The sequence below is a fragment of the Thamnophis elegans genome, unplaced genomic scaffold, assembly GCF_009769535.1.
Source record: "Thamnophis elegans isolate rThaEle1 unplaced genomic scaffold, rThaEle1.pri scaffold_38_arrow_ctg1, whole genome shotgun sequence".
In the NCBI taxonomy this organism is placed as follows: domain Eukaryota; kingdom Metazoa; phylum Chordata; class Lepidosauria; order Squamata; family Colubridae; genus Thamnophis; species Thamnophis elegans.
Window position 1 is genome coordinate 784,697 of NW_022473861.1, and position 11,564 is coordinate 796,260.

The 11,564-nt window shown below is 37.3% G+C and overlaps 1 protein-coding gene across 1 annotated transcript in view; it reads right to left on the reverse strand.

The window, feature by feature from the left end:
* Positions 1 to 10,524, reverse strand: part of LOC116523517 (vomeronasal type-2 receptor 26-like) — a 17,783-nt gene extending 7,259 nt beyond the window's left edge. The window contains exons 1-2 of the mRNA XM_032238631.1: positions 10,387 to 10,524; positions 6,351 to 6,477 (exon numbers count right to left, since the gene is read on the reverse strand). Of these exons, the coding sequence (XP_032094522.1) occupies positions 6,351 to 6,477; positions 10,387 to 10,524 (265 nt within the window). The remainder of the gene's footprint in view (positions 1 to 6,350; positions 6,478 to 10,386) is intronic.
* Between the last annotated feature and the right edge of the window lie 1,040 nt (positions 10,525 to 11,564).

An 11,564-nucleotide genomic window follows, 5' to 3' on the forward strand; every position in this document is an offset into this window, starting at 1 on the left:
TCCACCCACCCATTTCCTCATTTTGGAGCCAGGTTTGGTGGCCATAAATGCTAGAACCACTACAAAGGTCTTGGACAATACACAAGAAACTGCCACAGAGAAGATGAGCCCAAAAGCTGGTTGACGAAGGAGACACAGAATTTTGTTGGGTCTCCCAATAAATAAAAACACACAAAGGAAGGAAAGTAGGAGAGAAACAAGAAGCATGTAGGTGAGATTCCGGTTGTTGGCTTTGACAATAGGAGTATCTTTATGTTTAATGATAATGTTAAGCACCAAAGTGGTCATAAAACAAAAACAAAGAGAAAGGGCAGTAAGACTGATCCCCAGGGGTTCTTCATAGGATAAAAAGCTAATCTACTTTGGAAGGCATACATTTCTTTCAGGGTTTGGATAATAACCATCTGGGCACAGAGAGCATCAGCCATGTCTGGAAAAGAAGAAAAGAGAGATGTACATAAATCTGGTTTATAGACAGTTTCATACTGAACCCTTAATTCATTCTCAATTGAAATTGTCCATTCTGATCTTCATCAGGGCCATTTCAGGGCCATTGGGTATAACTATAATAGCAGTGGTATGATTCAAACAATTTAACAAACAGTTATCGTCCCTAATGACCAGCTGAGTAGGTGACTTAACATGTGACTTAGTGGCATGCCCATGTGACTCAACCACATCAATGGAGCCTCGCCTCAGGCGGCATCTCACCTGGCATCCTGGCCACTTGCCTCACCTTCAAATTTTTTATGCAAAATGGAATTAATTGCTTGAGAAACTGGGACTCCAAGACACTTGGATTTAAATCTGATTTAAACTCATCTAATCCACCTCCATGAGTCAGGTATCAAAGTTCTACACAACTTTCTTTAATTGTACCAACCATATCCTGTTACTACCATCTATTAGAACTCCACAGGTATCCTCAACTTGCAACCACAATTACAATAGCACTTCTGTTGCTAAGTGAGTCGTCATTAAATGAGGTTGTACCCAATGTTATGACCTATTTTGTCACAGTTGTTAACAAAACTTGAAAAGACAACTGCAGGTCTTCATAAGTGTGAAGACCAATCTTAAATCACAATACAGCATCCTGAGAAATGCTAAAATGAAAATAATAGTAGATGTAACTGCAGAAGGTTGGGATAATGCAAGTGAACAGCAATTTCAGCTACTCCAAATTTATTCCAATGATAATATAATTATCATGTGTGTATTGAAAATGAAATTCATGGTGAAAGAAGTATGGTTTTACATTAGGCAAAAAAACAAAAACAAAAAAAACACCAAAATGCACAAGTACACTACATGAAATACCTTGCTCAATAGTGGTGACTGTGAGGGGGATCTTGGTCTCCTAGTGGACAATCACTTAAATATGAGCCAGCTTTGATCAGTAGCTGCCAAAAAAGCCAACACAGTTCTAGGCTGCATAAACAGAGGGATAGACTCAAGATCACATGAAATGTTAATATTACTTTGTAAAGCTTGGTAAGGCTGCACTTGGAATACTAAAACCAGTTTTGGTCGCCAGGATATAAAAATTATGTTGAGACTCTAGTAAGAGTGCGGAGAAGAGTAACAAAGATGATTAGGTGACTGGAGGGTAAAATATATGAAGGATTGTTACAGGAACTGGATATGTCTAGTTTAATGAAAGAAGGACTAGGGAGAGCTGATAGCAGTGTTGCAATATGTCAGGGTCTGCTACAAAGAAGAGGGAGTCAACCTATTCTCCAAGGCACCTGAGTGTAGAATAAGAAGCAATGGGTGGAAACTATCAAGGAGAGAGCAACTTGCCTCCAGAAGTTGTGAATGCTCCAACACTGGAAGTTTTTAAGATGAGATTGAATAACCATTTGTCTGAAGTTGGTATATGGGTTCCTGCCTAAGCAGGGGGTTGAACTATGAGACCTACAAGGTCCCTTCCAACTATTTTATTATATATATATATATATATAATATATATATATATATATATATATATATATATATATAGATATATATATATATATATATATGAATGATGGACTCTTGTGACGAGCCGATTGACAGATATGGAAGCTGTTAGCTTTCTCCCATAATTGGGGCTTACCAGGGGTTGTGACACTAAATATATATACATACATACACATACACACATACAATGTTGTCATATTTGTTGTAGATAATACAATTCTTACACAGTATTTTTGTGTCCATTGGTCCAACCCTTTATACCCTCTACTCCACCCTTTATATATATACCTCAGTTCCATGGTCAACGTATCCATCTCTGCACACTTAAGAACCTTGCTTATCATTATTGCATCTGAAGGGATATTATTCTGCTTCCAATTTTGAGCAAATATGATTCTTGTTGTGGTTAGGGTAGAAGGTAGAAGGTTCCTTGTTATAGCTGCATCTCCAACATTCAGGTGAGCAATTTGGAAACATTTTGACCAATCTCGCTGAAGGGAAATGCCAACAGTAAAACATTTTATAAAAAGTTTTCCTTATAGCCTGTTGACATTGTACATTTGTAAGTTTTCTCCCATAATTTATCCAGTGGTCTAATTCAATACTATAGCCAAAGTTTCTAGCTCAACTTATCATCATCTCCTTCACTGTTTCGTCTTATATTTATGTATATCTTAGACATTAAATGTATGTGTATACATAGAAAAGTCATTCTTCTAGCTTATCTGTGGAAGTGAAGTAACTCTTCAGTACTCTTCCAGCTTATAATATTATAATATTTAGAAAATAAGAAATTATGATAGGCATTGATCAAGAAAAAGAAAAGAAAGAAAGAAATTATAGCCAAATAAATAAAAATAATTTGCTAGTTGGTTAACTAAAGTGTGTAGGAAACATACCACAGTAATAAAGGGTGACTTTAATTACTTGACATCAACTTGGAAACGTCAAGTGAGAGATCAACACATCTGGACTGACTGACAACTTTGTCATCAAAAAGGTAGAGGAGGGAATAGAGGGGCTGCCTTAATGGACCTAATTGCCACAGTGGCACAATGGTTAGAGTGCAGTACTGCAGGGTACTTCTCCTGACTGCTGGCTGCTGGCTACCTAAAATTTGGCCATTCAAATCTCACCAGGCTCAAGGTTGACTCAGCCTTCCATCCTTCCGAGGTGGGTAAATGAGGACCGAAAATTGTTGGGAACAATATGCTGACTCTGTAAACCACTTAGAATGGGCTGTAAATAACTGTAAAGTGGTATATAAGTCTAAGAGCTATTGCTATTGCTAATTCTTACTAACAGAGAAAAAGGTGGTGGTAGAATGGGTTAAAATTATCAGAACTTTGGGGTTATTATTCATTAAGAAAGGAAGAACAAAATGAAATATGAATGATAAAATTAAAATATTTTAAAATTATTTTAAATATTTAAATTGAATAGTTGATTTGCCCCCTGGTGAACTGTCCTTTGGTGAGTTGTCCCACAATGAGTTGACTGTAACAAATTGGCCGAGGCTACATGTCCCATTCTGCTATATAATCTGGCTGAAATGTATACTTGGAAAAAATATCAGCCACATATGTAAAGAAAGATTTATGATTTATGATTTTCTTTTCATTAACTGATGCTTTTCATTCAGTTCAGTGAGTAGGTACAGAGAAATGTTGTGCGAGTTATGTTGGAGAACACACAAATCAGCATACAGATACACTGCAGTTTAAATAGGCTTTTACTTTCATGGAAATAGAGGTATCAGAGTCCATCAAACAGTCCAAGTCATACACGGAAGAGACAATCAGTCTTCAATGTCTTTCAGTTAAGGGATAATCCAAATAACATAGTCCAGTAGCATATAATCAGTTCAGAAATCAAAGTTTGTTAGCAGTTGCAAAACTTACAATAGCTTACGGCACTCAGATCAGATCAGCTGAGCATCTAACGAACAGAGAGAGAGCTAACAGTAGTTCTGGCTCTCTCTTATGGCCGATTGAGGAAAAACAGCAAACCATCACATTTTACAGTATGCTTTAAAGAAACAGTTACAGCATTGCTGTATGATTTGTATATTGCCACCCCAACCGTTAGATTATATTCCTAACAATATTTAAATTGAATAGTTGAATTGGCCCCCAGTGAACTGTCCTGTGGTGAGTTGGACATTGTGAGTTGTCCTACAATGAGTTGACTGTAACAAATGACTGTGGCACGTTGGCTGTCCCATTCCGCTATGTAATTGCACATGCTGTATACTCTCTGGCTTAAAATTATCAGACACACATATAAAGAGGGATGATTTATGATTTTCTTTTCATTAACTGATGCTTATCGTTCAGTTCAGGTCTAATTACAATGATAAAACACTTGGGAAAAAGATACACACTAATAATCCAGCACTGGAGAGATCATGGAGAAGATCTCCACAGCCAACATATATTTTCCCTAGTGCTTAAATAAGTTGGAACAAAGCAAAGCCAACCTGCAAAAGACCACATGCTGAAGGTGATGAATTTGGCTTCGTTGAAACTGTCAGGTAACTTCCTAGCTAGAAAAGCAGCAGAGAAGCTGATCATAGCCAGGAAGCCCATAAATCCCAAAACGCAGTAGAACATGATCGATTCCTCATTGCACTCCAGGATGACTTCTTCAGACATTGACTTCATATCACATCTGGGTAAGGTGGAAAAATTGTCCACCATACTATGCAATAGTGGTTTGAACAAGGGAGCAGGAAAAAAGAATAAAAGTGACCATTCTTCCACCCACCCATTTCCTCATTTTGGAGCCGGGTTGGTGGCCATAAATGCTAGAACCACTACAAAGGTCTTGACAATACACAAGAAACTGCACAGAGAAGATGAGCCCAAAAGCTGGTTGACGAAGGAGACACAGAATTTTGTTGGGTCTCCCTAAATAAAAACACACAAAGGAAGGAAAGTAGGAGAGAAACAAGGAGTGTGTAGGTGAGATTCCGGATGTTGGCTTTGACAATAGGAGTATCTTTATGTTTAATGATAATATTAAGCACAAAAGTTCATAAACAAAAACAAGAGAAAGGGTAGTAAGACTGATCCCCAGGGTTCTTCATAGGATAAAAAGCTAATCTGCTTTGGAAGGCATACATTTCTTTCAGGGTTTGGATAATAATCATCTGGGCACAGAGAGCAATCAGCCATGTCTGGAAAAGAAGAAAAGAGAGATGTATGTATATCTGGCTTATAGACAGTGTCATACTGAACCCTTAATTCATTCTCAATTGAAATTGTCCATTCTGATCTTCATAAATTTGGCACTTTCCTCAGGACCATTTCAGGGCCAATGGGTATAACTATAATAGCATGATATGATTCAAACAATTTAACAACAATTTCGTCCCTAATGACCAGCTGAGTAGGTGACTTAACACATGACTTAGTGGGCGTGCCCAACGTGAGTCAATCATATCAATGGAGCCTCGCCGGGGCAGTATCTCACCTGGCATCCCGGCCACTTGCCTCACCTTCAAATTTTTTATGTAAAATTGAATTACTTGAGAAACTGGGACTCCAAGACTTAAATCTGATTTAAACTATCAATCTACCGCCATGAGTCAGTTATCAAAGATCTATACAACTTTCTTTAATTGTATCAATCATATCCTGTTACTACCATCTATTAGAACTACACAGGTAATCCTCAACTTGCAACCACAATTACAACAGCACTTCTGTTGCTAAGTGAGTCAGTCATTAAATGAGTTGTACCCAATGTTATGACCTATTTTGTCAGAGTTATTAAGAAAACTTGGTTGTTAAGTGAATCCACTTTGCTTGTTGGAAGCCAGTTGAAGATGTCACAAATGATAATCATTTGAGCCCAGGACACTGCAACCACCATAAATGCATGCTGGTTGCCAAGTGTCTAAATTTTGAAAAGACAACTGCAGGTCTTCATAAGTGTGAAGACCAATCTTAAATCACAATACATCATGAGAAATGCTAAAATGAAAATAATAGTAGATGTAACTGCAGAAGGTTGGGATAATGCAAGTGAACAGCAATTTCAGCTACTCCAAATTTATTCCAATGATAATATAATTTGTTTCTACTAAATAATAAAAGTAGTCTTTTTATGTACTTATGCTACAAGTGTCCAATTTAAAAATATCTACTTGTGGGAAATATGGAACATAATATTCAGATTACTTATGATCAAACTGGTTTCTGGATGCTTTTCCTTCTAGACAAATCTTCTGTCCTACAGGCAATCCTTTGTAAAACTTCAGCCAGTTCTCCGAACTGCGCAAAAAGTTAACAACCAGATCACCCGAATCAGTACAAACCGGCTGAATCTCACTTCTGTTTATAGGTACTATATGCTTATCCCCATTATATTATGAATCTCCCTACCCTTCTCCTTTGATATTTTCCCCTCTGGACATGGAAGACAATCATAGCAGCAAAATGACTCCCCTTCTTTCTTGACCTTGCTGTATCCTGCCTGACAAGGATCATTACATAAAGAAAAAGGTGGTGCCTATCAAGAAATTAAAAAAGCTTTTTATAGAAAGTTCAAGCATTATAACAATTAAAATGCAAAGCAATCAAGAATATTCAACCTATATCATTCATAAATGTATGTAGAGTTTCTTTTCACACAGTCAGAGCCCCAAACTTGTCATGGATTCAGGTTTTGAAGGCCAGCAGAATTTTGGCCATCTTGACCTCCAGAGAAGTTCCACTGAAGGGTACTAGAGCATAAAAGGAACACTTTATAGGCTTTAAGCATTCTTTGGCTGATGGAACTTGAATCACATTCCTTCTGTCTGCCTGGAATGGATTGAAATAAGTGAGGAGAGATGAGATCTCCATTAATAATGTTTGAAGCCATGAAGGGCTTTAAAGGTTGACACCAACACCTTTAATTGTACATCATAGCAGACTGGCACCAATAGCACACAGAATAGTCATATTACATATGCCAAATAATCTTGTAGTCATTTACTAGATGCTCTGCTGCATTCTGCATTAGTTAAAACCTCTGAATTTTCACCAAGGGCAGCTTCATATCAAGGCATAATCCATAGGACAGGTCATGAGGATAACTGTGACAGTTATTTCTATACCAAATATTTCAAATGTAAACATTCATAGAGGTCTTATTTTTCCTTTCCCCATGGGATTTCTACAGATAGTGCTATGAATTTTCCATAAAAACGTGACATTTTTATGCTGTATAAATGAAGGCAGAGAAACCAAGATTCATACATCTAACCTGAGGAAATCCTATTGGCCAAGTAATGGAATCCAGAAAGATATTGAAGAATTTGTCAGGTGGAGCTGTTGGATCTATTCTTCCAGCTTTGACCCTACGAAAGGACTGGTTTGGGAATGTGATCCAGTTGATAATATCAAATCCGCCAATGAATCCATTTTTGTTAAAAGTGATCTTTTCACCAACACTGTTGTTGAATGAGACACTTCTTAGAAAGGAATGAAGCTGTAATACATGATAGAGATAAAACGAGGGAGGGAGAGAAGGAAGGAAGGAAGAAAGGAAGGAAGGAAAGAAAAAAGGAAGGATGGATTTACACTGGATATTGCTGGTTTGCTTTTATTTCAGTTGTAGATTAGGATCAAACAATACAATAATCATTTGAAAAACGTATAGAACAAAATTAATAAATACAATGAAATGAAAATGTATGAACATATATCTATATAGATATATTTATATCTATATAATATATCTATATAGATATATATCTCCACACACAATACATACATACATACTCAACACACACACACACACACACACTAACACAAACATATTGCTCATAATCACCTCACTTAGAGGTTATTTCTGTTCAATCATAATTCAGATAATTCAATCATAAATCAGGTCCAGGTAGTTCTAATTCTTTCTTTTGACTGGCTATGATGTGGGGAAATTCAACATCTCAGAGGTGACCCAAAGTGATCCAAAATTTCAATTTCCTCCTCACCAAGTTATTTTACTGTATCACAGATCATTCCCTACAAATGGTTATAAAGGAGGCATTATAACAGGCAAACTTTTTTTGCATTTAGGGACTATCTGTATTGATAAAGTGCATAATGTGCAGATGCTTCTGTTCTTTAAACACATTTGTTTCATTACAATCTTCATAAATTTGACAATTTCATCAGGACTTTTTCACTGTATCATACTACATCCTTCATTCTGACTTACTAACACATTATTCAGGAAAAATAAAGAGTAGCAGTTACTAAATATGTCCAACATATTTTCTGTTTCAATCTAGAATAAACAGGAGTTATCAAGGACTCCTAGAGTAAACAACATAGAACCATGGATTTTAGTGACATAAAAGCAGAGTCTGATTAAGTTTTCAAAAATTGATTTCTGAGCATAAATAAACCTGGCAGTGAGAAATAATGAGTAGAACAGCAATGCAAGTGAACCTTAATAGAAGGTCTATGATGAGATTCATGAAGAACATCTTCTTCAGGAAATGCCTTGAAAAGTTGCCATACAAAAAAGTCTGTGTGATTCACTGCAAACATTCCAATCAAATCTTCTAGAACAAAAGGTTACCAATCCTCTGATCCAGCATGTAATGGAGAGGGAGAGAACGATCTCCTACCATCTACTTATAGACTCATCTTTATGACAGCTGGTTTGATGGACTGAAGAATATTCAAAAGGTTCTTGCAGGAGTTTTGTAGAATGCCTATTATAATTTTAATATGAGCAGGTAGATGATAGATAGATAGATATATAGATAGATAGATAGATAGATTAGATACACACATACCACACGTGTGTGGTGTGTGTGTGTGCTGTATGTAGTATATTCCAATTCAGTAAGTCAGTAGTCTATTTGCTTTTAGAATCATATCATTGTCCTAAAATATGGTGCAGTTCTCTGCTTTAGATCTTACTGCCATAACACTTGATTTGGAAACTGCTGCCTTCTTTCTTTCACTAATATTCTTTGCCTGGACTTTGATAAATACAGAGATTGCAAACATGTGCCACAGCATGGACTGCATTGTAAATATTATAGCTCTGGCCACTCATGCGTGTTTCAAAGACAGATGTGGGAAGGGTCTCAAGTCTCTCCTGCCCAGTACATTTGTTCTCTGTTTCAGGACTGGTGAAGAAACAGTTGAATGCCTGTTCCCAGAAATTTTCCTAAAATAATCATGCTGGTTGTTGATTGGACTTATGCTTCAAGAAACTTTGGAAAGTTTCAATCTCCTTTGTGTGAACGGCAAAGGATAAGCACCTTGCAAGAAATGGATATCCCATGATTTATGAAAGGATATCGAAGTGTACTCTGTCTGAGCTGTTGTAACCCAGATTTTTGTCTTCTTGGTATATCATCCACTTCTCCCAACTGCAAGTACATTCTCAGAAAGTTATGGACCTACTTTCACCATATAAGACTATGACATTGGCTGTGCTGTTCATGAGAACTTGATATATTTGGACTCCATCATCTATCACTTGATTATAATCAATGTAAAAAGCTACATAAGGAAAGTCTTGTATGAAATCAAAGCAGATGCCATGCTGGGAAAACATGGGAAGAACCTCCTGGACAAATTTCTCTCCATTGTCATCATTCACAGCAAGAACTCCAATCCAGATCCACTAAGATGCAACAATAGCTGGAAAGCGCGTATGCTGGTGGGATTCATTTGGAAACATTTGTTGGAGGAAAACTGCTTGAGTCTCTTTATCCATCACTGGTGCAGAACCATATGTCAGCTAAAGGAAGTAAAAAACAAAGATTGTTTGAGCCTCTGAAAATGTGTACATACAATTGAATCACAGGGTGTCCTTAAGCTTACATACTAAAACATGCTCCAAATATTTGCATTTATTTCCGAATGTCTATGGAGATCCTCAAACATCCAGGACATGGTTTTCCCAAAGTTGCTTTTTCAAAAGGCAACTGGACTTTCTGGTTTTTCTTTGAAGACGTTTCACTTCTCATCCAAGATGCTGCTTCAGCTCTGACTGGATGGTGGGAAATATTTCTTGCAGACAGTTAACACATAGCACAACATAGGAGAACAAAAACATCAGGACTAGAGTCATCAGTCCATCTCCATTTAGAAGACAAAAGGCCACACTTTTGAAGGTAGCAAAGTTCACATTTTGGACAAAGAGAACCACTGGTTTGAAAAATGGGTCAAAGAGGCTACCTATGTCAAAAGCCATCTCTCAACAGAGAGGGAGGGATGCAACATCATCTGCCTCCAATCTACAGCCCAGTCCTCTCAACAATTCCAAGAAAGCTCCACACCCATTTGCACCACTCAGGTGACCCTGATGGCCACAGATAAATCTTCAGGTGGTCTTAACATCTCACTAAAAGAATGCAAATGACCAGCTGTCTGCAAGGAGTATAACCTAGTCAGTCTTCACTCTTACCTGAGGAACTTTGTAGATGCTCAGAATAGTTGCACCATGGAGACAGATGTCAGGGCCCACAACGACAGCAGCCAGATTTCTGGGCACCCCACATTTGTAGTTAGGAATCAATCTGCCCTGGGTGAAGGGAAGCCCCATGGAAGCGAGGTAAGTCCAACCTGGACTAAAATTGCTATTGTAGATGTGAAAGCCCAGTGTGATTGGGCAGCATCTGAGGATTTTCATTGATCTCCTTGATGGCAAACACTAAAGCAAGAATGTGCTGGTAGCTTTGATAATATATTCTGTAACAAAATTACATAACACATTGAAAAGAGTCTGCTTCAGATGATGGCATGTCCAATCTTCCAGACCTAGCTCTCGAAGAAACACAATTTTCCTACCAGTAATAGCAATTTAAATATTAATCATAACTAAAAGGTTCCTTCAGATTTTAGTTGTATGTACATCATATACACAAATCTATATTCTCTACGTAGAATGAATTAGTTATAACATGTCATAATAGAGTTTTGATCTACATTGAAAATACATCAAGGTATCCTATTTTTCAAAAATGGGTGTTTCTGGATTTTGTTATGATAGTTGAGATTGAAAAAAAATTGAGCATCATATAATTCAACAATTGGAATCAGAGCTGGAAAAATCAAGCAACTAGGAACCTACATAAATCCATCTTGAACCTCCTGAGAAGGATGTCGACTGAAATCAGGGGTATCAGAAAATGGCGAGATCACAGAAATGATGCTACCAATGCTAACGTCTCCAAGCTGATGATATGTGTAATGTATAGGAGCAGGCTCATCGTGTTTACATTGAATATTAGGATCCTGGCATGCCACTTGAGGCATTCCTGTGAACAGTGATACCATCAATGTTACCATCATCCATAGATGGAAGCATTCAGAGAAGCATTGTGAGAGTAGTGTGGAGAACACACAAACCAGCATACAGAGGCACTGCAGTTTAAATAGGCTTTTACTTTCATGGAAATAGAGGTATCAGAGTCCATCAAACATTCCAAGTCATACACTTGATAAGACAGTCAGTCATCAATGTCTTTCAGTTAAGGGATAATCCAAATAACATAGTCCATAAACATACAAACAGTCCGGGACTCAAAGTTTGCTAGCAGTTGCAAAACTTATAATAGCTCACGGCACTTTCTAACAGCCAAC